Raw genomic sequence first — 26,732 nt, 5'->3', positions numbered from 1 at the left:
GCCGATAGCATATTTTGATTAAAAATCGGCCGATACCGATTCAAAGCCGATCGATCGTTCCATCTCTAGTGGTAAGTGGAGCTGATAAAATGGACAGTGAGTGTAGAAACAAGGGGGTGGTTTTAATGTTATGGCTGATCGGTGTAAATCACTGTTTCTACCACATCTGTGCAGTAAAGTGATGTAACAGCCGAGAAAAACAGATCAGTGTACAAAAAGCAGATGAATATATTCAATAAGAGACATCAGTAGGTTTACTGTAAGGAAAAACCTACATTAAAAACTATCATAAAAAACACAAACACAAGTGTATGAAAATCCCAACCAGTTTAGCACTTTTATTTGCAATAAAAATTGATTTAAGTGCAAAACAATGTAAATAAAGACTTTTGCTTTAAATGGAGGGTTGTGCATACACCATCTTCAGAGCAGCTGTTTCATTACTCAGTCATTAACAAATAACTCTTTCGTACTATTACAAGGCTCATCACCATCATCACGTACTGGTGTCGGACATGGAGGTTTCTAGCATCATGTCGTTCTCCCGCGTGTCACATTCTAAGAGAAAGCGCTGGAAGGCATCTGCAGGTGGAGTCTCCAGTGACATGACACTGCTGTCCTCCAGAGGCTGTGGTTGACTCTCGTTTTCGTCCGCCGACGTGCTGCTAAGTATCTTTTTTATAGCGGTTGTATTCGGAATCATCTTCACTTTGTCCTTGATGTCAGTTCCTGTGCAAGAAAAAAAAAAACACCTAGTTAGTTACTCCTGAGCACAATTATACAAACTAACAATATGAAAATCCATAAAAGAGAAAATAATTCGGCTTCTAATATGCGGCTTCTTACAGAGAGGGAGATGTGAACTTACCTAAGTATGCATCTGAGTCACCAATGTACATCTCGATGCAGTGGCCGAGCATGGTAACAGAAAATGTGTCATCCCTTTTCAAACCAAGTGCCTGCAAAAGAGTAAACACTAAGTATGCTTGTTGAATATACAGGGTGGGCCATTTATATGGATACACCTAAATAAAATGGGAATGGTTGGTGATATTAACTTCCTGTTTGTGGCACATTAGTATATGGGAGGGGGGAAACTTTTCAAGATGGGTGGTGACCATGGCGGCCATTTTGAAGTCGGCCATTTTGGATCCAACTTTAGTTTTTTCAATGGGAAGAGGGTCATGTGACACATCAATCTTATTGAGAATTTCACAAGAAAAACAATGGTGTGCTTGGTTTTAACGTAACTTTATTCTTTCATGAGTTATTTACAAGTTTCTGACCACTTATAAAATGTGTTCAAAGTGCTGCCCATTGTGTTGGATTGTCAATGCAACCCTCTTCTCCCACTCTTCACACACTGATAGCAACACCGCAGAAGAAATGCTAGCACAGGCTTCCAGTATCCGTAGTTTCAGGTGCTGCACATCTCGTATCTTCACAGCATAGACAATTGCCTTCAGATGACCCCAAAGATAAAAGTCTAAGGGGGTCAGATCGGGAGACCTTGGGGGCCATTCAACTGGCCCACGACGACCAATTCACTTTCCAGGAAACTGTTCATCTAGGAATGCTCGGACCTGACACCCATAATGTGGTGGTGCACCATCTTGCTGGAAAAACTCAGGGAACGTGCCAGCTTCAGTGCATAAAGAGGGAAACACATCATGTAGCAATTTCAAATATCCAGTGGCCTTGAGGTTTCCATTGATGAAGAATGGCCCCACTATCTTTGTACCCCATATACCACACCATACCATACATTTTTGTGTTCCAACAGTCTTGGAGGGATCTATCCAATGTGGGTTAGTGTCAGACCAATAGCGGTGGTTTTGTTTGTTAACTTCACCATTCACATAAAAGTTTGCCTCATCACTGAACAAAATGTTCTGTGTAAACTGAGGGTCCTGTTCCAATTTTTGTCTTGCCCATTCTGCAAATTCAGTGCGCCGATCTGGGTCATCCTCGTTGAGATGCTGCAGCAGCTGGAGTTTGTAAGGGTGCCATTTGTGAGTAGCTAATATCCGCCGAAGGGATGTTCGACTGATGCCACTCTCCAGTGACATGCCGCGAGTGCTACGCTGTGGGTTCTTTCTGAATGAAGCTAGGACAGCCACTGATGTTTCTTCATTAGTGACAGTTTTCATGCGTCCACATTTTGGCAAATCCAACACTGAACCAGTTTCACGAAACTTGGCAAGCAGTTTGCTAACTGTAGCATGGGAGATGGGTGGTCTCGTAGGGTGTCTTGCATTGAAATCTGCTGCAATGACCCGGGTACTGCGTTCACCAGACATCAACACAATTTCTATCCGCTCCTCACGTGTTAACCTCTGCGACATGTCAATGGCTGTAAACAAAGAGAAGCTTGTAAATAACTCATGAAATAATAAAGTTACGTTAAAACCAAGCACACCATTGTTTTTCTTGTGAAATTCTCAATAAGTTTGATGTGTCACATGACCCTCTTCCCATTGAAAAAACTAAAGTTGGATCCAAAATGGCCGACTTCAAAATGGCCGCCATGGTCACCACCCATCTTGAAAAGTTTTCTCCCTCCCATATACTAATGTGCCACACAGTAGTTACTCCTTACATAAGATTCATCAGTTCACAAGGTTATATCGAACACAGTCATGGACAATTTTGTATCTCCAATTCACCTCACTTGCATGTCTTTGGACTGTGGGAGGAAACCGGAGCACTCGGAAGAAACCCATGCAGACAAGGGGAGAACATGCAAACTCCACACAGAAAGGACCTGGACCACCCCACCTGGGGATCGAACCCAGGACTTTCTTGCTGTGAGGCATTACAACAAATTAAACAAACATTGCACTGATTAGATATACTTTCAATTTAGCACTATTTAATTTCGTGTTTTTTAAGCATGAAGACGATTTTTTTTAGATCAGTACAGCATTTTTGATAAATAAATACCTAAATAAAATCAATGTTGCACTAAATTAATAATAATCTGAAATAATCCCCCAATTGTGCCATATATAATTACTGCACCTCCTACTTATAGGAGGTGCAGTCCTATAAAATTACATGAATGCAGCTCATGTTAATATAGGCTTTAGTGTATAAGTGCTCAGAACTGTTATTAATATAGAGTAGTACTTATGCTTTGTATTTGACCCTAGCCTAAAAAGATCTTGCCCCTGAACCAACTCAATTGTGCAAAACAGAGCGCTAACTCACTGAGAAGCTGGACATTTATTAGAGAAGCTGGATTTATTCTCACTAGCTCAGTTAACATTGAATTCACTGTTTTAAAACTAGTAATATTAATAATTTACACATATTGAAAAGCAAAATGCATGTTTAAATTTTTAGAATTCTTGGTTCTATACTTAGCTATAGGTATTAGACTAAGTCTAGCTAGAAACAGCGACATTAACTGAAGCTAATTAAACAGGGTTACCTTTATTGCCACCTTCTTGTCTACATTTTTAAGGAACTGGGTTTTAATTAGATTTGATAACACACTGTTAGGTGGATTATATTTTTACAAGGCTGAAATTCTTTGTTGTTCAAATTAATGATTTAGTTCATATGAAATTAAATTTTCACTATGGCTTAATCACTACAAGAAGACAAGAACTATGTTTACGTTGTAATATTAACGCATCTATAGTAAAGAAAAATAAGTATAACAAGTGTATTGTGTAGTGGATACATGCACCGGAAGCATATCTCCAGATGTATAAAAATATGGTCTAAAACTAATGAAACTGGAAAATGCAAACTGGAAACTAGACTTACAGTGTGAAAGTAGTCAATAGCACTTTCAAAGTTCCCCATAAGGCTGTGAACATAGCCGATGGCTGAGTAGGTAGAGGCATGCTGGGGGACAAGAACTAGAGCCTGTCGATGGTATTCTAGCGCCTGCTCATATTTCCTATGGACAAAAAACATCACTTAGCATTAATTATGTGGAGGTTTAAGGACTAAAGAAAAACAAATGATACTGGACATGTAGATGGCATAATTAAATGTATAGTACCTCTCAGTAATGAGTTTAATCAGAAAAAAAAATGTTACGTCATAATATAATACCCAGAACAGTAAAAACCTTGTCTTAAAGCACAGATTGCAAGTAGGCATGAATAATTCATTGAGCACTGCAATTAGAATGTAGACTATTCAGTAAAGTCCTGTTTATGCAGAGAGACCAGATGAGAACTAAGCATTCAGGTAAACAACAGGAAAGAGATTCAACACAACACTCTCTCCATGCTCTTCATTAAAACTAGCACTTCAGGTCATTTTAAAAGCATGCTCCTTCTAGCTAATTGGTTTGATCGTCATTGTGTCCTGCTCAGAAATAATGTTACCCATTAAGGAGGTATTGTGCAAAATAAGTGTGCAACCACTAAAGAGGTTTGTAAAAATAAACACACAGCAGCATGAAGTTTGTTTGTATTTTAAAGCCATGTTTAACATATTTTTGTGTTATTTTATGGCATAATTGGTATTATGTTTGAGTGTGCTTATTGTATCTTGTCTTTATATTGTGGGTCCATTTTATATTATTATGGCTGCGAGGTAGGTTGTGTAAGAATTTATTAGCAGCAATAAAGTAAATAAATCATATTTGGTGAAGTTAAATGGTAAACTGAATATCACAATCTATTTTTACTTACTTGAGTTTTCGACAGACGTGACCTAGGTTGTTTAACAATGGTTCCCATTTATCCACTGTTACCTAGGGAATAAAATGTACAGTCACTTTAATCAAGAGTGAATGAGGTTCTTAATAGTTCTTACAGTTTAAACACTGGACAGTATCTGCAAACCTTTAGCAGGAATATCTCGACTTTGGATCATACATACATGCAGCGTTCATTTATCAGGAGCCATCAATTTACACAATCAATCAAGCTTTATTATGACTGTTTATGGTACAGTTTTGCCAGTTTATGGTACAGTTTTGCCAGTTTAGCATTAGGAAAAGATAGGGCAAAGAATAAAGGAAATATAAAAATAAAAAAAAAAGATTAATACAGTTACAATGAGAGGAAACAATAATATTTGTGGTGGGAGCACAGACAAGTATTTACTTATCTATTTATTTATTAGGATGTTAACATCATGTTTTTACACACTTTGGTTACATTGATGACAGAAACGGTAGTTACTCATCAGACTGTGGGAGAAAAACTGAGCTCCCGGGGGAAACCCACACAGACGTGGGGAGAGCATGCAAACTCCACACAGAACGGACCCGGACCGCTCCACCTGGGAATTGAACCCTGAACCTTCTTGCTGTGAGGAGACAGTGCTACCCACTGAGCCACCGTGATGCCCCCAACCACTAAATAGTTATAAATGTAAAAGGGGCTTCTGATACTCTTTATATACAGGTCCTTCTCAAAAAATTAGCATATTGTGATAAAGTTCATTATTTTCCATAATGTAATGATAAAAATTAAACTTTCATATATTTTAGATTCATTGCACACCAACTGAAATATTTCAGGTCTTTTATTGTTTTAATACTGATGATTTTGGCATACAGCTCATGAAAACCTCAAAAAATTAGCATATTTCATCCGACCAATAAAAGAAAAGTGTTTTTAATACAAAAAAAGTCAACCTTCAAATAATTATGTTCAGTTATGCACTCAATACTTGGTCGGGAATCCTTTTGCAGAAATGACTGCTTCAATGCGGCGTGGCATGGAGGCAATCAGCCTGTGGCACTGCTGAGGTGTTATGGAGGCCCAGGATGCTTCGATAGCGGCCTTAAGCTCATCCAGAGTGTTGGGTCTTGTGTCTCTCAACTTTCTCTTCACAATATCCCACAGATTCTCTATGGGGTTCAGGTCAGGAGAGTTGGCAGGCCAATTGAGCACAGTAATACCATGGTCAGTAAACCATTCACCAGTGGTTTTGGCACTGTGAGCAGGTGCCAGGTCGTGCTGAAAAATGAAATCTTCATCTCCATAAAGCTTTTCAGCAGATGGAAGCATGAAGTGCTCCAAAATCTCCTGATAGCTAGCTGCATTGACCCTGCCCTTGATAAAACACAGTGGACCAACACCAGCAGCTGACATGGCACCCCAGACCATCACTGACTGTGGGTACTTGACACTGGACTTCAGGCATTTTGGCATTTCCTTCTCCCCAGTCTTCCTCCAGACTCTGGCACCTTGATTTCCGAATGACATGCAAAATTTGCTTTCATCCGAAAACAGTACTTTGGACCACTGAGCAACAGTCCAGTGCTGCTGTTTCTGGTTCAAAAGTGGCTTGACCTGGGGAATGCGGCACCTGTAGCCCATTTCCTGCACACGCCTGTGCACGGTGGCTCTGGGTGTTTCTACTCCAGACTCAGTCCACTGCTTCCGCAGGTCCCCCAAGGTCTGGAATCGGCCCTTCTCCACAATCTTCCTCAGGGTCCGGTCACCTCTTCTCGTTGTGCAGCGTTTTCTGCCACACTTTTTCCTTCCCACAGACTTCCCACTGAGGTGCCTTGATACAGCACTCTGGGAACAGCCTATTCGTTCAGAAATTTCTTTCTGTGTCTTACCCTCTTGCTTGAGGGTGTCAATGATGGCCTTCTGGACAGCAGTCAGGTCGGCAGTCTTACCCATGATTGCAGTTTTGAGTAATGAACCAGGCTGGGAGTTTTTAAAAGCCTCAGGAATCTTTTCCAGGTGTTTAGAGTTAATTCGTTGATTCAGATGATTAGATTAATAGCTCGTTTAGAGAACCTTTTCATGATATGCTAATTTTTTGAGATAGGAATTTTGGGTTTTCATGAGCTGTATGCCAAAATCATCAGTATTAAAACAATAAAAGACCTGAAATATTTCAGTTGGTGTGCAATGAATCTAAAATATATGAAAGTTTAATTTTTATCATTACATTATGGAAAATAATGAACTTTATCACAATATGCTAATTTTTTGAGAAGGACCTGTATATATAAAAAAAATAAAAAATCTATAACTGAACGACTGGGCACATACCTCATTGCCAATTGCCTTGATCTTCTCCAGTGCATCTAAAAACAACTTCTCTGCCGTCTTCCAGCTGAAACAGACAATGAAGGTTTCTTAGTAATGTCTATGTTATAATTTCACATAATGAACAATAAAAACTGTACTTACTCTCCATTCTGAAAGGCCACCACAGCTACTTCATGAATGACGAAGGGGTCTTCTGGAGCGATGCTCAGAGCCTGGCTAAAAAAGCGCTCTGCCAGCTTCGGGTTGTTAGTTAGACCATACTCCAGACCAATATACAGCATGGGTAAGTGGCACCTTATTAGGAAGGAGAAAAGACATGAAAAACTTGGTTTTATTTTCATTGTTAAATAATAGACAACCAGTTTCATACTTTGTCGCTCATACAGTTGGCTTTGCTGGTAGTAGCATGAGCTTATTTTAGTGCATGTCAGTTAAGTCCATACTACTAATTCTAAACAAGTTTATTAAATTAGCTTATGAAAGTATCTTGTGCTTATTGCTTATATTTTCTAGTGCTACTGCTTCATGCTGTAAAAAAGGTTCAGTCCTAAATAACATTAAGTGCACTATAATGGTACCCTCGTGCACATTCAGCTAAGGAATTTGTATTAGGAATGTTAGTTGTATGTACCCTTTCATCAGCTGGGCAGCAGTAAAATATGCTGCCATGGCCTGGTCATGTTCACTCTCCACAGCAAATGAATGGCCGTACGCTATCCATGCAGGCCCATACGTGCGCTCCAGTGTGGTGGCCTTACTACAAACCAAATATAATATTTTAATGTGTAGCAGTTTATCAGAACAACAAATAATCAACAACTCCTGATCTCAAAATCAGTGGACTTACCTTAGGTACCGGCGTGCATGTTCATTTTTATGCCCCACCATGAGATAGTAGCATCCCACAGCAAACCATGACACCTAAGAATAAACATTAAAAAATTAAACACTTTCATAACAAAAACTGTATTGTGTTGTGTACATGTGTAAAACTATAGAACTTACTGGGTTATTTGGGTATAAATCCACTAGTTTATGAGAGAGGTAAAACAATTCTGTAGAGACACAAGTACAGGTATGTAAAACATAGAAAGTGTAAATGCAGAAGAATTTACAAAAAAATTGCTGTCCTACCATTTGCTTTGCTCAGCTCGACTAGGGTTCCTATATGCACCGGTAAACAATTTGCATGGAACGGGTCTTTTACCATTACCCTAGACAAATAAAAAAACAGACAGTAAAAAGTTAATACCATTAAAAAAAAAGTTTAACAAAAGTAAGGAAATATGTTTTATCAGGAGTAATGAATGTTTTCTTTTGTACATGTCCAATTATCAGAAATGAGAGTGAACGCTTTCTTCTAAAAAACAAAAAACCCTGTTCTGGCTACCAAACATTTAGAATTCTGAACTAGTTCTGCTGCACTGTGTTATTATCTTGTTATTTTATAGTACTGCCATGTTCGTTCTATTAAGCTGTTTTTTTAATGCATAAAAGATGTGGTTATAAAACTTAGTAATGAGTTTTAGATTTTAATGGGACAACTGTTAAGCATCGACTAAGGATGGTTGTACAATAAAAATTACTAGGGGATTTAGATATCTGAAGACAAATGCATGAACACACATTAAACACTGTGTATCATTACAAAAAAATAGTAGTCTATAATAAATGTACAGTCAAATCAGTTGGAAGACAAATGTGGCACAAGAATCTGACTAAAGGGGAGAAATGAATAAAAACTCAAATGAAATTAATATAGTCAAAAAATTATAATAAAAAAACAGATAGACAGACAAGACAGACAAATGGATAGTTTCATTTCCTTCAGGATCAATAAAGTATACATCTATCTATCTATCGATCGATCGATCGATCGATCTATCTATCTATCTATCTATCTATCTATCTATCTATCTATCTATCTATAAATGAATACAAGTACTCAAATGAAATTAATATAGTCAAAAATTATAATTAAAAGATAAATAGATGGATTGATAGACAAACAGACAGATAGTTTAGGATCAATAAAGTATCTATCTGTCTGTCTGTCTATCTATCTAGAAATGAATAAAAGTACTCGGATAAAATTAATATACACAGTTAAAGAATTATGACTAAAAGTACTGGTAGTTTACATTTCATTTCAGAGTTTATTTAGTACAATATTTTAGCCAATTAAAAGGATTCGGAAGTGTGTTTTCAAATTGCTCTTTAGTTATGTACACTGTATGACTGAGTTTGTAAATGATTTTATACCCCTATTAGCAATGTGTTTAGCTAAATCCCTGCTAAGGGCTTAAAAATAGCTTACTTACATAGAAGTGAGCGCGTAGCACATCTTAAAGTCACAGTTGTAATAATGTCGTTCTGCAAGAGAGACAACTACATCCAAGTTGTCTTGTAGACCATTCACTATGTCCGAAACAACCATCTCGCTGGGCTTGTTATACTGTCAATAGAATTTAGATCAGCATTTTAATAATCAATCAATAATGTACATTGTACATGCAAATACGTACATACAAAAAATAATACAACCCAAATTCAAAAAGTGGCAGTAAGCAAAACTAAAATATAAAATATTTCATAATATACAACAGTTAGTTCCAACCTTACAATCTGATTGGTTGAGAAGCGTTCAAACAGTGCTATTTGTGATAACAGCATGGCTTTCTCACACCAAATCTATATCACTCTGCTGATGCGTCACCAAGTAACGAGTGTGTGTTGCCAAGTAACAACAACCTTTATGCACTGTTTTGTATTTGTGCTGAATCAAAACGAGAAATTGAATAATGGAAGAGTTTAAGATAAACTTTGACATGCAGCCTGCCACTGGAGACCAACACTAGCTGACCGAAAACGGTGGAGTGCACCTAGAACGTACCTTTTTTTCTTTTTCTTTTGCTCAACCATGCAGAAACAGCCCTACAAAAAGGTCATCATCTAGATTAGGATTTTTCAAACCCAAACAAATGGGTCGCAGGGAAAAATAATAGTAATTAAATAAACTTGTACACTGATGCCCCCTTGTGGAGGCTTTATGTTACATCTTGTAAACGGACCAGATTGTACAGAGCAGAGAGTGTAAGATGCACTGTGTTGCCTGGGTCACGTTAAAAATCATGGACAAAATGTGGGCCACTTGGAAAAAAAGTTTGAACAACCCTGATCTAGATGACAGCATGTGTTGCTCCAAACTGCACATGTACCACTCAGCATTAATGGTGCTAACTTTGTGTTAAAGGCATGGATAATAATTTAACATGCAATAAAACTTGAAGTTAATAACACTCAAGGTGGTACTTTTCCTTTTTTGGCCCAGGTAATAATTCTATTATTTTCAAAAACAAATGAAAAGATGGACTCGCCAGACCACAGCACACATTTTCACTTTGTGCCCATCCATTTGAGATGACCTTGAGCCCAGAGAAGTCAGCAGTATTTTTGGTTTTCACTTTACTTGCATTTGTAGATGTAGTGATGAATTGTGTTACTGACAAAGTTTAAAAATATTCCTAAGTCCTTGTGGTTATAATACAAATGTCAGTTTTTAATGTGGTTCAAGGGGTCAAAAGTTAAGGGAATTTTATATGGGTTTTTGGCCATGCCACTGATGCACAAAGATGTCTTAAGATTCTCTAAATAAGTTAATAATGTAATGGACTGTAAACAGTTAAATCCCAATATTCCCTATGCACAGTGAAATTGGACTATTCATTTACACAGTTTTAATGCGAAGTGGCAAACTTCAACCAATCATTGCTTGCAAACCACTGACCACTTTTTTCTTTTACATTTCACAAAGTTTCTGGTGTTAATTTACACTACACCATCGTTTTTAGTAATGTGTTGACAGCATTACATTAGAATTTAATAGAGTCACACATCTCTACTAATTAAATTTTTTTTTCTATGTTATTTATGCATTTTCTCCTATTTTCTTCCAATTTAGCATATTCAGTTTGTCTTCCGTTGCTGGGGGATCCCTGATCTGCAGTTAATGCCTAGTTCACACAACACGATTTTTGCCCTGATTTTCGCTCACCGACTGGTCGCCGCTAGATGTGGCAGCTCGGGAGCAACTTGTGTATCTACTCAACAACTCGATCCGAGCGGCTCTGCGAGTGCTCGGCGACTGAGGAGAGATATCTAGCCTACGATTCCAGTTGGTGATTGATCATGTAGTGTGGACCCCCCTATCGCCGATCAGTCGTGTAGTGTGAAAGCCACACCGACTCGAAAGACTCCCGATTACAAGAGATCCAGTTGTGTAGTGTGAACTGTACAGCGACCTGACGACTTGGAAAGTCGTGGGTGGGTATATTGCTGCCCACGCCTCCTTTGACCGGCGCGCAGCCCCCAGCGGAACCCCTTTTCACCTATGCACTCTGCACAGGCGCCTCTCTATCTGCCAGTCAGGGTCTTTACTAGAGATGCATGAGTACCGATACTGGTATCGGGTATTTGCCCGATACCGCGCTCATTAACTTGTACTCGTACTCGCAAACGAGGCTCCGATACTAAACATCCGATACCGTGTGCCTAGTGCACGTTGCTGCGTTATGCCTAGTTCACACTACACGATTTTTGCCCTGATTTTCGCTCGGCGACTGGTCGGCGCTAGATTTGCCGGCTCGGGAGCAACTCGGCGTTCGCTCGGCGATCAAAACTCGGCTCTCGATCGCTAAGTGTGAACTATCCAACAACTCGATCCGACCGGCTCGCCGAGCGCTCGGCGACTGGATCGAGTTTTCTAGCATGTCAGATATCTGATCTGAGATGTGCGACTAACAGTGAGTGCTATGTCGAACAGCCAATGAGAACGCAGGATACGGTGTGAGGGGAAACACAGGAGAGGAGTGTAAACAGGTGGGACAGGGGGATAATATAGTTTATATCAGAATACACCGGCACACACACGTTTTACAGTATTTCTGACCTGATCATTCTCTACAAAACATAACAACAAAACACCAACACTGCAAAAATATTTATTAACCTCCAACTCATTAACTCCATCATTCTAAATAGGTATTGGTATCGGTATCGGCAAGTACAAAAATACATGTACTTGTACTCGGTTGGGAAAAAATGGTATTGATGCATCCCTAGTCTTTACACAAAGTTTGAAGACCCCACCCACATAGTCCTGTCATACCGCCCTAGCAGAAAGGTGTCTGCTGCAAGTACTACCAATTATGCCCGCTAGATGGTGCCCAGCCAACCAGTGGCAACGCCGAGTTTTGAATTAAAGAGTTCAGAATCTCAGTGCTGGTATGCTAGCGGAATATCCCGCTGCGCCACCTACTGATTCAAATTAGATTTTTATTTTACCTACTGTACCAGCTTTTATGGAATTGGGCGTTTCCCACACCTAAATGAGTGAGAAAGGTTTTTACCTTTTTTAGCTTATTCTCATAAAGAAAATGTAGCAGCTCTTCATCCTCCACAGTACACTGTTGGCTAAATGGAAGAGAATCCAAGAAATCTCTCTCTGAAATGACAAACATACATAATGTGTCTAAAACTCAGTGACATACATAAAACAGGATTAAATGGAGGCAGCTTTATTATAAAATGTTATCAGCTCGATTCTGTCTCACCCTCTTGAGCGGTAAGCATGTGATGAGATGTTAAAAGGTCAAAAGCTTCAAAGCAGTAAACGTCCAGTTTCAAGGCCTCTTTGTAGCTGGACGTGGCAAGAGGTCTGTTATCCATGGCATCATAAATCTTTCCCCGTAGGAGACAAACAGAACTGCTGATCTGAAAGAGAAAACCACAGGGAGTCAAAAGCAGTGAAGCTGATGTGCCACTCAAATATTAAAAATTTAAAAGAACCACATTCTTGTGAGTGCCATCACAGAGAGGGGGAACTAGGTAAAGAGGCACACATTTTACAAAGAAAAAAGTAGTGGTATATGTAAAATACAATAGAATTAATATTTCTGTGCATTATATTTATACATCTAAAGCATTATTAACATCTAAATACATTATGTTTAAGTGTTTAAAATCATTTTTGACCAATAGTAAGTAATACAACAGGGGTTCTCCTGCTACAAACGGGTGAGAAAAGGAAGGCTGCACATATTTGTCTACCAATAGTCGAGTCATATTATTATGACCACTTTCTACTTTCAACTGTGGCAGTGCAGAGCCCATGAATGAAGTCATGATTCGTGAGCTGGCTTGGTGGGTATATAAGGTGTGCAATAGGCTGTCTGCACATACAGTATATCCCTCATTGCTGTCATGGGTAAAAGTACCATGGGTAAAATTGTCTTTCCTGGGGCAGATGGGATCTTCCAGCAAAACAAAGCGACATGTCACACAGCTAAAAATGTCCAACATTGGTTAGAAGAGAATGACCAAACTTTTAAGTACTACCCTGGTCCCCTAATTCCCCAGACCTAAACTCAACTGAGCATTTGTGGATCCACCTGTTCGCTTTATGGATCCTCCCCCACACACCCTCCAGCAGCGATGGGATGCACTGCAGTCAGCATTGCTCCAGATACCTGCGACAACCTACCAGAACCTTACTGAGTCACTCCCAGGCCGTCTAGCTGCTGTCCGTGCTGCACACTCTGGATATCAGCTGGTGGTCGTAATAATGTGACTCGACTGTGTATCTTACAGTGCAAGTCAATGTGTGTAATGCCATCAAGCACAAATTTAGACATACACTTAAATTTTGTGACATTTTGTTATTACACTACACATATAACCAAAGCTGCCTACAAATGATTCAGCTTGGATTAACTTGCCTTCATTGTTCCCTTTTGGCTTACACAAATGACAGTTTTTACATACACACGTATTTTATACAATATGAATTTGATCTAAAAGACAGAATTAATATCAACTTTTTATTTTAGCTTGTGATAACTACAAACAGAAATTAGTGTTATTTCGCTAAGTATAGGTGCTACTAAAATGTTACTTTTGTACTATAATTCATTTGACCCTTAATATTAAGTATATAATCAAAATTAGCCATGCAGAAGATTTGAACCAGTTAATAAGCAACTTTAAAATTTAACCCTGTAATTTATTTCAAATGTCAAGATATTTTATACAGACCAACATTTTTATGCTTTTTGACTGAAATTTGACTTTGTGTGACTTTAACTGTATAGCCTATCCCTAACTTTGTTATATTGTTTTTAAATATTCACAAGCAAACAAAAGAAACTTACAGAAGATGGTGACATTTCCCACTCCTTGGCAGTTTCTGTGGCACCGTTTTCATCCTTTACACCCTTGTCCAATAACTTTTTACTTGCTGATTCCTCCATGTCCAGTATGTCAAGTGCCTGCTGGTATTCTTTGGCCGCATACTATGAGGGATAGAATAAGAATTTGTTTGGCCAAGTGTCTAATTCCCGGTAGGCAAACACACCAAACCTAATGCTTTGTAAAATGTTTTACAGGCTAAATGACGACTTGAAATACTCACATGACACCTTGCAGCAAGATACTGGCAAGCTGCATATAACTAAGAAAAAGAAACAAACACAGATCACTTAGATGATACTTTGATTACTTTATAAGAAATATATTCATGCATTTGTATTCAATAAATATTTTTAAACTGACATTGCTATGCATTTACAATGTGTTGGATATCTATAACATGCACACATGGTTTTAAAAATTCATCAATATTATATAATTTTATTTATTTAATTTTTTGGTGGGGTGTCAACAAGCAGCCATTCTTACCTTATCGAGTTTGCGAGACCTTAGGGCATGAGAAGCTCTGTGATACTGTGAAGTAAGGTAAAGGCACTGTGCTAACCAATAAATGTCTTGGGGGTCCTCTGATGAAAAGAAACAAAGTAATTAAGGATTAATTATTGTAATTAATATAAGTTGGTCTATATTAAGTAGTATATAGGTAGTATAATCAAGCGAGACCTTGTTCCATGTATTAGGCTACATATTTGTATCGGACACGCTGGGATGACTGTACAACCCAAAATCGGAAAACATGGAACAGTATGGAAAATGCAGAAAACAAAACAAAACAAAAAAAACCTTTGACTTATTTGCCTTGACTTTATTGCAGACTGTATGAAACCCAAGATATTTCATGTTTTGTCTGATCAACTTCCTTTCATTTGATTTCATTTGATTTCAGTGATTTCAAACAGGTGATGTCAGGGTCAATGACATATAAGGATTTAACAGGCCAATTTTAAAATACGAACAAATAAGAGTGTTTCTTGCAATTGTTCACTCATTTAGAATGTTGTGTACAGTACACGTAAATTCCTATAAAAAATTTTAATTAAGTCATTTTAGTGTTTTTTCATTCAGTTGAATTGGCTGTGGCCTAACAAAATGTCATGTGGTGTGACTGATTTATTTTAAAATTAATTAATTTTCTCAACATGCTTAACATTTTTTTTGCAAGTACTTAATAATATAATGTGTTTAGAAACAAAATGTTATTACTTTGAGTTTTTGTAAATAATGTACTTTGTTGTATAACATCAAATTCACTTCCTTAAATGTACTTAACAGACTTATTTTTCCTGTAAATCACATTAAACACATTAAAATGTTTTACAATTACCATTAACTTAGGCATACTGCATCAGTGATTAATATTTCAGTAACATAATTTATTATTTATAATTTAATTCAGTTATGTCTGTTATTGGTTGCACCACATGATAAGTGGTCGCCCCAAATGACATGAAGACCTCCTATTGTTAAAAATTTGAAGAAATCAATAAACACATTCCCTACAACAATAGATTTAAACCAGATTTTATTAACATTTCATCGAACTGACATGAATAAAAATGTTTCACAAACTTTCCATGAAAGGGTGAAACATGGTCTGTAACAATGCTTAGGTAGGAGCTATGTGTCAGATTAACATCCACATGGATGGCAGGACCCAAGATTTCCCAGCACAATGTTGCCCAAAGCATCACACTGCCTCCGCCGGCTCGCCTTCTTCCCATAGTGCATCCTGGTGCCGTGTGTTTTACCATGTAAGCAATGCACACGCACCAGCACCCGGACATCCACGTGATGTAAAAGAAAACGTGCTTCATCAGACCAGGCCACCTTCTTCCATTGCTTCGTGGACCAGTTCCAATGCTCATGTGCCCATTGTTGGCACTTTCGGTGGTGGACAGGGGTCAGCATGGGCACCCTGACTGGTCTGAGGCTATGCAGCCCCATGTGCAACAAACTGTGCTGCTCTGTGTTTTCTGACACCTTTCTATCAGAACCAGCATTAACTTCTTCAGCAGTTTGAGCTACAGTAGCTCGTCTGTTGGATCGGACCACACAGGCCAGCCTTCGCTCCCCACGTGCATCAATGAGCCTTGGCCGCCCATGATGCTGTTGCCGGTTTACCACTGTTCCTTCCTTCAACCACTTTTGATAGATACTGACTAGGGCTGGGCGATATGGATCAAAAATAATATCTCGATATTTTTTGCTGAACGGCGATATACGATATATATCTCGATATTTTTTTTATCCCATAAGGTAATAACAAAAAGACACTTCTGAGACAAAGCTACATGTTCCAATTTTTTTACAGGCACTTTTATTAATATTCATGCTGGGGAAGCTTCACACAAGAACTATTTTTCCTTAAAAAAAAAAAAAAAAAAAAAAGGGCTATTCTAAGAAAAAAAAAAGTTGCTCCTTGTTTACTGCAGAGTTAGTTCATGCAATTTAATAATGTTTGGTTGTTTATTGGCCGACAACAAGAAATACTATAATAGAAGATAAATAAATAAATGACGTGTCGGACGTCGGGCGATCGTCCAGTATAAACTAACACAACCACGTACAACATCCAGTACAGAAATCCCCATAATGTTTGTATTTACAGATAGAGCAAATATATGCACATCACATATACAAACACAAGAGTCAGAACAACAGGAGACGCACCACTACGTTATTATTACTTTCTCAACACTTAATGTGAAGTAAATACGTGCATGTCAGCGCGTGCATGCCCTTGTGTTGGTTTTTGAAACGAATAACGACTCGTTTTCTTGTTTTTTAACTTTGGGATTTGAAGTGAAAACGAATGAAGGTACATGGAGCTGGAACCTTTTATCTGGACTTGTTTTCGGCGTTCTCTACAGAATACATTATTCTGCTGCTCATCTGACACTTTGAATTCGAACCATCTCCAAATAATTCCAAAAAGAGTCATTATTTTTCTTTTTACTAAGCAGCTCCTCTTCGATAGCTTCTGTCACGTCTTTATCCGTCTCCATGCTATCGCTGCCTGCAGGAATTACTGGTGAAGCGGTGGGGAGGGGCGAGTTGTGTTCAGTGAGGGAGAGGGGCGGGGCAGGTGAACATGTGCAGACAAACTGGGAGAAGAGAAAGACGAACTGTCTGATCTAACTGGAACGCAACATCTATATCGATATATGCGATATTGTCTTATCTTATATCGCGTATGAAAATATATCGATATTTTATAAAATCTCGATATATCGCCCAGCCCTAATACTGACCACTGCAGACTGGGAACACCCCACAAGAGCTGCAGTTTTGGAGATGCTCTGACCCAGTCATTTATATTTATATAAATATATAAATAAAAAAGAATAAATGCCTAAAAATGCATAATTACCAAAGTGAAATTACATTTACTAATTTTAATTTAGCATTTTTCACAAATTGTTCAAAGTTTAAACATAAATCATTGTTTCTGAAATATTAGAATATTAGTCATATTGCAATAAAATCTATTCCAAAAATACTATAATAAAGTACTTTACGTACAGTGTATCACAAAAGTGAGTACACCCCTCACATTTCTGCAAATATTTCATTATATCTTTTCATGGGACAACACTATAGACATGAAACTTGGATATAACTTAGAGTAGTCAGTGTACAGCTTGTATAGCAGTGTAGATTTACTGTCTTCTGAAAATAACTCAACACACAGCCATTAATGTCTAAATAGCTGGCAACATAAGTGAGTACACCCCACAGTGAACATGTCCAAATTGTGCCCAAATGTGTCGTTGTCCCTCCCTGGTGTCATGTGTCAAGGTCCCAGGTGTAAATGGGGAGCAGGGCTGTTAAATTTGGTGTTTTGGGTACAATTCTCCCATACTGGCCACTGGATATTCAACATGGCACCTCATGGCAAAGAACTCTCTGAGGATGTGCGAAATAGAATTGTTGCTCTCCACAAAGATGGCCTGGGCTATAAGAAGATTGCTAACACCCTGAAACTGAGCTACAGCATGGTGGCCAAGGTCATACAGCGGTTTTCCAGGACAGGTTCCACTCGGAACAGGCTTCGCCAGGGTCGACCAAAGAAGTTGAGTCCACGTGTTCGGCGTCATATCCAGAGGTTGGCTTTAAAAAATAGACACATGAGTGCTGCCAGCATTGCTGCAGAGGTTGAAGACGTGGGAGGTCAGCCTGTCAGTGCTCAGACCATACGCCGCACACTGCATCAACTCGGTCTGCATGGTCGTCATCCCAGAAGGAAGCTGATGCACAAGAAAGCCCGCAAACAGTTTGCTGAAGACAAGCAGTCCAAGAACATGGATTACTGGAATGCCCTGTGGTCTGACGAGACCAAGATAAACTTGTTTGGCACATATGGTGTCCAGCATGTGTGGCGGCGCCCTGGTGAGAAGTACCAAGACAACTGTATCTCGCCTACAGTCAAGCATGGTGGTGGTAGCATCATGGTCTTGGGCTGCATGAGTGTTGCTGGCACTGGGGAGCTGCAGTTCATTGAGGGAAACATGAATTCCAACATGTACTGTAACATTCTGAAACAGAGCATGATCCCCTCCCTTCGAAATCTGGGCCTCATGGCAGTTTTCCAACAGGATAATGACCCCAAACACAACCTCCAAGATGACAACTGCCTTGCTGAGGAAGCTGAAGGTAAAGGTGATGGACTAAACCCAATTGAGCACCTGTGGCGCATCCTCAAGTGGAAGGTAGAGGAGTTCAAGGTGTCTAACATCCACCAGCTCCGTGATGTCATCATGGAGGAGTGGAAGAGGATTCCAGTAGCAACCTGTGCAGCTCTGGTGAATTCCATGCCCAGGAGGGTTAAGGCAGTGCTGGATAATAATGGTGGTCACACAAAATATTGACACTTTGGGCACAATTTGGACATGTTCACTGTGGGGTGTACTCACTTATGTTGCCAGCCATTTAGACATTAATGGCTGTGTGTTGAGTTATTTTCAGAAGACAGTAAATCTACACTGCTATACAAGTTGTACACTGACTACTCTAAGTTATATCCAAGTTTCATGTCTATAGTGTTGTCCCATGAAAAGATATAATGAAATATTTGCAGAAATGTGAGGGGTGTACTCACTTTTGTGATACACTGTATATAAATCATCGTATATATACACTTGAGGACAAAATTATTAGCCCCCCTATGAAAAATTCATTGTTTTAAATGTATTTCCCAAGTACTGTTAAATAGAGCAAATAACTTTTAACACAGCTTTTTCAAACATCCCAGTTTTATTTTGAATGATTAAATCATTATACTTTGCCCACAGAAATTACATTATTTCACAAAATCAAAAACTACCACGGCCAAAATTATTAGCCTCCCTGATGCTAATAGTCAGTTGTGTATCCTTTTTGCTGGATAACAGCCTGCAGTCGTTTACTGTAGTTTTCAACAAGTCTCTGACACATCTCCTGAGGAATCCCAGCCCATTCTTCTTTGGCAAATCTCCCTAGCTCCTCCAGATTTGATGGCCTTCTGGCATGAATCTTCTTCTTCAGTTCACCCCACAGATTTTCAATGGGATTCAAGTCAGGGCTTTGTGCAGGCCAGTCAATAACGTTCACTTTGGTCTTCTGGAGGTAGTTCTTCACCAGGAGCGATGTATGTTTTGGGTCGTTGTCATGTTGGAAGAGAAAGCGACGACCCAGACCAAGTTTTGCTGCTGACTGCTTAAGGTTTTCTTTCAAAATATTCACATATCCTTCTTTCCTCATGATTCCTTCCACCTTGACAAGATTCCCAGGTCCAGATGCACTGAAACATCCCCACAGCATAATACTCCCACCACCGTGTTTCACTGTGGGGACGGTGTTCTTTGGGTGATAAGCCTCCCCCTTTTTCCTCCAAACATAAGCAATGTCTCTATGGCCAAAGAGCTCTACTTTTGTCTCATCTGACCAAAGGACATGCTTCCAGTATGCATAATCTTTCTCCAGGTTGTCCTTAGCATACTTCAGTCTGGCTTGAAGGTGTCTTTTCTGCAGGAGTGGAGTTTTTCTTGGTCTGCAACCTCGCAATTCATTCCTGTGCAGGGCTCTAGTGATTGTCTTTTTTGAGACAATTATTCCTGACCTGGCTAAGTCGTTCACTAGTGTCTTGGCAGTTGTTCTGGGGTCTTTAGACACATCTCTCACTAGTTTTCTTTCCAGGGTCTTTGATATCTTGCGCTTCCTACCTCTGCCAGGCTTGTTCTGAATTGTGTGGCTCTCTTTGAATTTTTTAATAATACTTCTCACTCCAGTTCTTGACACTTGGAAACGCTGTGATAACTTTGTATATCCTTCTCCTGCTTTGTAAGCATCGATGATTCTTTTTCTCAAGTCTAAACTGATTTATTTTGTTTTTGGCATGATGCTTTCTCAAGTGACAGCTCAAATGCTTACTGAAGCTTTTATACTGTGTGTAAATTGGGAGATAACCCTCAGCTGTGACTTGATTTAACGAGCTTTTATCATTACAAAGTTAAAGCACACCATTGCACAGCAGTGGTTTGTGCTATGGCTCAATAAAAAAGTCAGTTCTTAAGGGGGCTAATAATATTGACCCCGGTGATTTTTGTTTCTTTTGAAATAGTTCTGTTATAGTAAGCAAATAAAAATAATTTATGCTTTCTAAAGAAAACTAGTATGTTTAGAAATGCTATATTAAAAAATCCCTGCTCTGTTATAAAATGACTTTGGGAAATTTTTTAATAACTTTAAATTTCATAGGGGGGCTAATAATTTTGTCCTCAAGTGTATATATAAATAAAAGCACAAATATTGCCAATCTAGGACATATATCCATCATGGAAATCACTCTGCAATGGTCGCACCGCATGATATTTGGTCGCACCACATGATTTTTTTTCAAGTTTAGTTCAAATTTACAGGCACAGAATTGGCCACCTAAACAAAATAAGCTAGCTTCCCACATAATGTGATTCTGAAATCTATAATCAAAATATATGTTTGTAGAAATAACTTAATATTCATTATATTTTTGAGGTCATACCACATATCTAAACATTGCAACTACATACCAGCTGTTAAAAAGGTTATTTTTTGGAAAATTGAGTTTGAGTTACAAACCTGCTTGTTGCTTTCAAGGGCCCTTAACAAATATGTGTATTATACAACTTCTAGTCTTTAACCTGTTTTCAACATAAAAATCCCAAAGTGGCCTTTTCTTCATGGTCGCACCACATGATATTTCATAAAATGGGCATCATCGGACAAAGTTTGTTTGTATATTATGATGGAAATTAAAATAAAAATACTTTGCATTTTTGTACAGCACTGCAAAACACTTAGAAAATTATGCCAAGTAGGACAGAAAATAAAGACGAATAGGTGTAGAGAACTTAAATGAAGTTTTTTAAACAGAAGTCATGGCTGGACAGTCACTTACCATGGGATAAAGATGCTACTTTGTCAGCCCAAAAGAGAGCACTTTGATACTGTTGCTGCAACATAATAAAATAAATGACATGTTAAAAGGTGTTTAACATATTTTAATAAAGCCTATAGCCTTGTTAGCATAAAAAATATTTTTGACATTTGTATAGGTAGCTATAAGCTTGTTAGTTAGCAGTTAACTGGTGACTAATCAATGTCACTCAATTGTTCTCCTTCTTTCAGGCAGCCGCTTTAATTATTTATTTATTTATTTATTAGGATTTTAACGTCATGTTTTACACACTTTGGTTACATTAATGACAGAAACGGTAGTTACTGGTTCCACAAGATTCATCAGTTCACAAGGTTTAATGTCAAACACAGTCATGGACAATTTTGTATCTCCAATTCACCTAGCTTGCATGTCTTTGGACTGTTGGAGGACACCGGAGCTCCCGGAAGAAAACCAAAACAGACACGGGGAGAACATGCAAACTCCACATAGAAAACACCCTGACCGCCCCACATTGGGATCAAACCCAGGACCTACTTGCTGTGAGGCGACAGTGCTACCCATTAAGCCACCGTGCCGCCCGCCGCTTTAATTAAGGAAGGTTTTACACAACCATACTTTAAAAAAGTTAAAATATTGTTTCACATAAGCATTTGTAAAGCTGTTTTTGTGCTCACATCTTTTTTTTATTTATTGTATTTTTTTAAACTTAATTTTATTGTATTAATTATTTCTACCTTGTATTTGACCACAGTTTGAAATACTTTTTTAATTTGCAAGTGAATGCATGCGTGCTATAACTCAGGTAATGCTGTCTGTGTTATGTTACTGTACAGGTGTATTGTACCTGAACAGGTATAATGTATTACCAAACTTCAGAAATTACAGAAATACAGAAATTCCTTGTATGTGCAAACAAACAAGATTCTTATTTTTCAGAAAGGTTATCAGCAGTATTTAAGTAACACCAAACAAAACCTTTAATACTCACACTAATAGGTTATAAGTTATAATACAATAAAGGTATTTTAAATTCAGAGCTGTGCCTTATTGGTTGGTTCCTTACTTAGAGCTACGAGTATAGGTTGGAGTAACTTATTCTAAGTAGGCAAATCAAAGTATCAGGAGTGAGTCAGCTTCAGGTTTGTGCAAACTTAGAATAATATGGCAGCTAAATGTGCTAAAGTGGACGTTCATTTGTTTAAACAAGAGTGGACAGACTCCTAAGGATTTATTCGACAGAAGGACTGGACTGTGTGTGCTGCCTACTGGGAAAGTGTTTTTCTCACATGACTTTGAAGTATGTATGTTGGAATTTGTGCCTATTCGGTCAAATGAGCATTTGTCTAGCTGGGCACTGATGTAGGTCAAGAAGGCTTCAATTGATGTTCCAGTCCATTCCAAAGCTTTTAAGTGGAGCTGAGGTCAGGAGTTTTTAAAAGCAAGATTTTCTTCATGTCTTACAGACTTTTCTTTGTATATAGTGGCAAAGTCATGCTGGAACATGAAAAGGCCTTCCCTAAACTGTTGCTGCAAAGTTGGAAGTACATAATTTCTTTTATATAATTGACTTATTACAACTTTTAGCAATTGTTGTGGCTGAAACACATGAATTTAATAATTCTTGAGGAATATTTGGGTGTTATGGGTGTCACAATACTTTAGTTTGTATAGTGTACATGCTAACAGTCTGTTATATGACTCTGACGCATTGCATGGCACATTTAATTCATCATCCTGCTTTTTTAAATAAGCAAGTCATACAAAATAGAGCATTAGAGCATGAAAAGTTTATTTCAACATACCCTCACTCACCCTCAGTGCACATGGGCCAGCTATGTTTAAAGCCGCATTCAGATTTTCTAACCCAAACAGGAAAACCTTTTTAATGCATTTCTATTATTTAAATAATGAATGACAGAACTATTGCGCACACAAGTCACAAGCAGTGAAGCTGTTTTGTGTCAGTATGGAGTCTATAATAAACTATGCATATATGGATCTTTGTACAAAATTTTACAATGATGATGTGGATATTTAATGTTTATAAAACTCATCTTACTATCTTATATGCCGACGAGGCATAACATTATGACCACTGGCAGGTGAAGTGAATAACACTGATTATCTCTTCATTACGGCACCTGTTGGAGGTGGGTTATATTAGGCAGTAAGTGAACATTTTATCCTTAAAGTTGATGTGTTAGAAGCAGGAAAAATGGGCAAGCGTAAGGATTTGAGCGAGTTCGACAAGGGCAAATTGTGATGGCTAGACGACTGGGTCAGAGCATTTCCAAAACTGCAGCTCTTGTGGGGTGTTCCTGGTCTGCAGTGGTCAGTATCTATCAAAAGTGGTCCACGGAAGGAACAGTGGTAAACCGGCAACAGGGTCATGGGCGGCCAAGGCTCATTGATGCACGTGGGGTGCGAAGCCTGGCCCATGTGTTTCGATCCAACAGATGAGCTACTGTAGCTCAAATGGCTGAAGAAGTTAATGCTGGTTCTGATAGAAAGGTGTCAGAATACACAGTGCAACACAGTTTGTTGTGTATATGGCTGCATAGCCGCAGACCAGTCAGGGAGCCCATGCTAACCCCATGCTGACAAGCAACTCAGATCCATGGAGGCCCAACCTCGCAAGTTACAGGAGTTAAAGGATCTGCTGCTAACATCTTGGTGCCAGATACCACAGCACACCATCAGAGGTCTAGTGGAGTCCATGCCTTAACGGGTCAGGGCTGTTTTGGCAGCAAAAGGGGGACCAACACAATATAAGGAAGGTGGTCATAATGTAATGCCTGATCGGTGTAACTACACTAATTTTTTGGTAGCGTTTTAATATATCGATTGCATCTCTTTTATTGGCATATTTATTAGCGCTAGAAATAAATCTTTGCTACGGAATTAAAAAATCTACATTCTAAATGATGAACTGGTTCTGGTCACTGTGTTTATGTTTATCATACTGCTCTACATTACTGCCATGTTCACTATATTAAATAAAGTACAAAGACTAAAGAATTGTTGATGTGAAGTTTAGTGATCGGTTATATTTTGAATAAATGCTATAAGCTTGTCGGTTAATGATGATAATGATAACACACTGCCTGGCCAAAAAAAAGGTCACACACTAATATTTGGTTGGACCGCCTTTAGCTTTGATTACAGCACGCATTCGCTGTGGCATCGTTTCCACAAGCTTCTGCAATGTCACAACATTTATTTCTGTCCAGAGTTGCATTAATTTTTCCCCAAGATCTTGTATTGATGATGGGAGATTTGGACCACTGCGCAAAGTCCTCTCCAGCACATCCCAAAGATTCTCAATGGGGTTCAGGTCTGGACTCTGTGGTGGCCAATCCATGTGTGAAAATGATGTCTCATGCTCCCTGAACCACTCTTTCACATTTTGAGCCCGATGAATCCTGGCATTGTCATCTTGGAATATGCCCGTGCCATCAGGGAAGAAAAAAATCCATTGATGGAATAACCAGGTCGTTCAGTATATTCAGGTAGTCAGCTGACCTCATTCTTTGGGCACATAACGTTACTGAACCTAGACCTGACCAACTGCAGCAACCCCAGATCATAGCACTGCCCCCACAGGCTTGTACGGTAGGCACTAGGCATGATGGGTGCATCACTTCAGCCGCCTCTCTTCTTACCCTGATGCACCCATTACTCTGAAACAGGGTAAATCTGGACTCAACAGACCACATGACCTTCTTCCATTGCTCCAGAGTCCAATCTTTATGCTCCCTAACAAACTGAAGCCGTTTTTGCCGGTTAGCCTCACTGACAAGCGGTTTTCTTAAGGCTACACAGCTGTTTAGTCCCAATCCTTTGAGTTCAGTTCGCATTATGCGTGTAAAAATGCTCTTACTTTCACTATTAAACATATCCCTGAGTTCTACTGTAGTTTTTCTACCATTTGATTTCACCAAATGTTTAAGTGATCGCCGATCACAATCATTCAAGATTTTTATCTGACCACATTCCTTCCTCGAAGATGATGTTTCCCCACTGTCCTTCCACTTTTTAATAATGCGTTGGACAGTTCTTAACCCGATTTTAGTAGTTTCAGCAATTTCCTTAGATGTTTTCTCTGCTTGATGCATGCCAATAATTTGACCCTTCTGAAACAGACTACAATTTTTTCCACGACCACAGGATGTGTCTTTCGACATGGTTGTTTAACAAATGAGAAGCTACTCACTGCATCAGTTAGGGTTAAATAACTTGTTGCCAGCTGAAACATAATCACCCATGCAGTAATTATCCAATGGGAGGCTCTTACCTATTTGCTTAGTTAAATCCAGGTGGTGACCTTTTTTTTGGCCAAGCAGTGTATAACGGTCAGTTATCATATATAGGCAAATGTACAACTTTTTAACTTAATATTTGTTTCTTGATAATAATATTTTGTTGTAGTGTCGTGAAGGCAAAACTTAGATAAACTAACTCTAAACCGTGTATTGTACATATGCCTTCAAGTATTATATTATTTCCTGACAAACTACATATTTTAAGTCTGATTTTAAGAATTTGGGTTAGCAATTAAGCTAACCACAGTTGTGCAAGCTAGATTTAAAGGCGTATCAGTCTGTGTAAAAAACAAAAGTCAAAAGGAAGATTTAATAAGACTGAATTAATAAGACTTACTGACAGCATTATTGTTAGAAGCTGTTAAGCACCGCACATTTATAAAACATCCGATAGCAGTTAGCACATCGGCTAACAGCGGCTAGAAAAGCAGTTTGGTGTGTTTACCTGGTCAATGTAGTGGCGTACACGCTTTCTCAGTCTGTCCAGATTCATTGTGAACGTTAAGGTTTCTTAAACACAGAAAAGTAACATTCTACTGATAAAACAGTGTAAAAAAAAAAACCCGGAAAATAGCTGTAAAGCTAAGCTAACTTCAGCTCTCTCCAACATACACTGAATACTGTCCCGCGGTTACCGTCAATTCAGTGCATCACCAACACACTTCCCATAAAACACGGACGCATCAGGAAAAGGTCCTAGCTCATTCAAACCTGGTTACTGTTGGTGATAAGTTTGGCACG

General features: G+C 38.7%; 1 protein-coding gene across 1 annotated transcript; it reads right to left on the bottom strand.

The window, feature by feature from the left end:
• Positions 1 to 312: 312 nt before the first annotated feature.
• On the bottom strand, positions 313 to 26,732 carry cdc16 (cell division cycle 16 homolog (S. cerevisiae)). Its single transcript, XM_063005753.1, has 18 exons — positions 26,437 to 26,732; positions 21,667 to 21,721; positions 14,721 to 14,818; positions 14,455 to 14,493; positions 14,195 to 14,335; positions 12,599 to 12,758; positions 12,395 to 12,489; positions 9,308 to 9,441; positions 8,121 to 8,200; positions 7,992 to 8,041; positions 7,834 to 7,907; positions 7,618 to 7,743; positions 7,128 to 7,280; positions 6,987 to 7,050; positions 4,656 to 4,717; positions 3,775 to 3,910; positions 869 to 959; positions 313 to 729 (listed from the first exon to the last, which is right to left on the bottom strand). Exons 1-18 carry the CDS (start codon positions 26,482 to 26,484, stop codon positions 497 to 499), a joined length of 1,839 nt encoding a protein of 612 aa, XP_062861823.1. The 5' UTR covers positions 26,485 to 26,732; the 3' UTR covers positions 313 to 496.

This window comes from Trichomycterus rosablanca, chromosome 12 (assembly GCF_030014385.1).
Source record: "Trichomycterus rosablanca isolate fTriRos1 chromosome 12, fTriRos1.hap1, whole genome shotgun sequence".
NCBI classification, from domain to species: Eukaryota; Metazoa; Chordata; class Actinopteri; order Siluriformes; family Trichomycteridae; genus Trichomycterus; species Trichomycterus rosablanca.
This window is presented reverse-complemented; position numbering and strand designations above follow the sequence as displayed.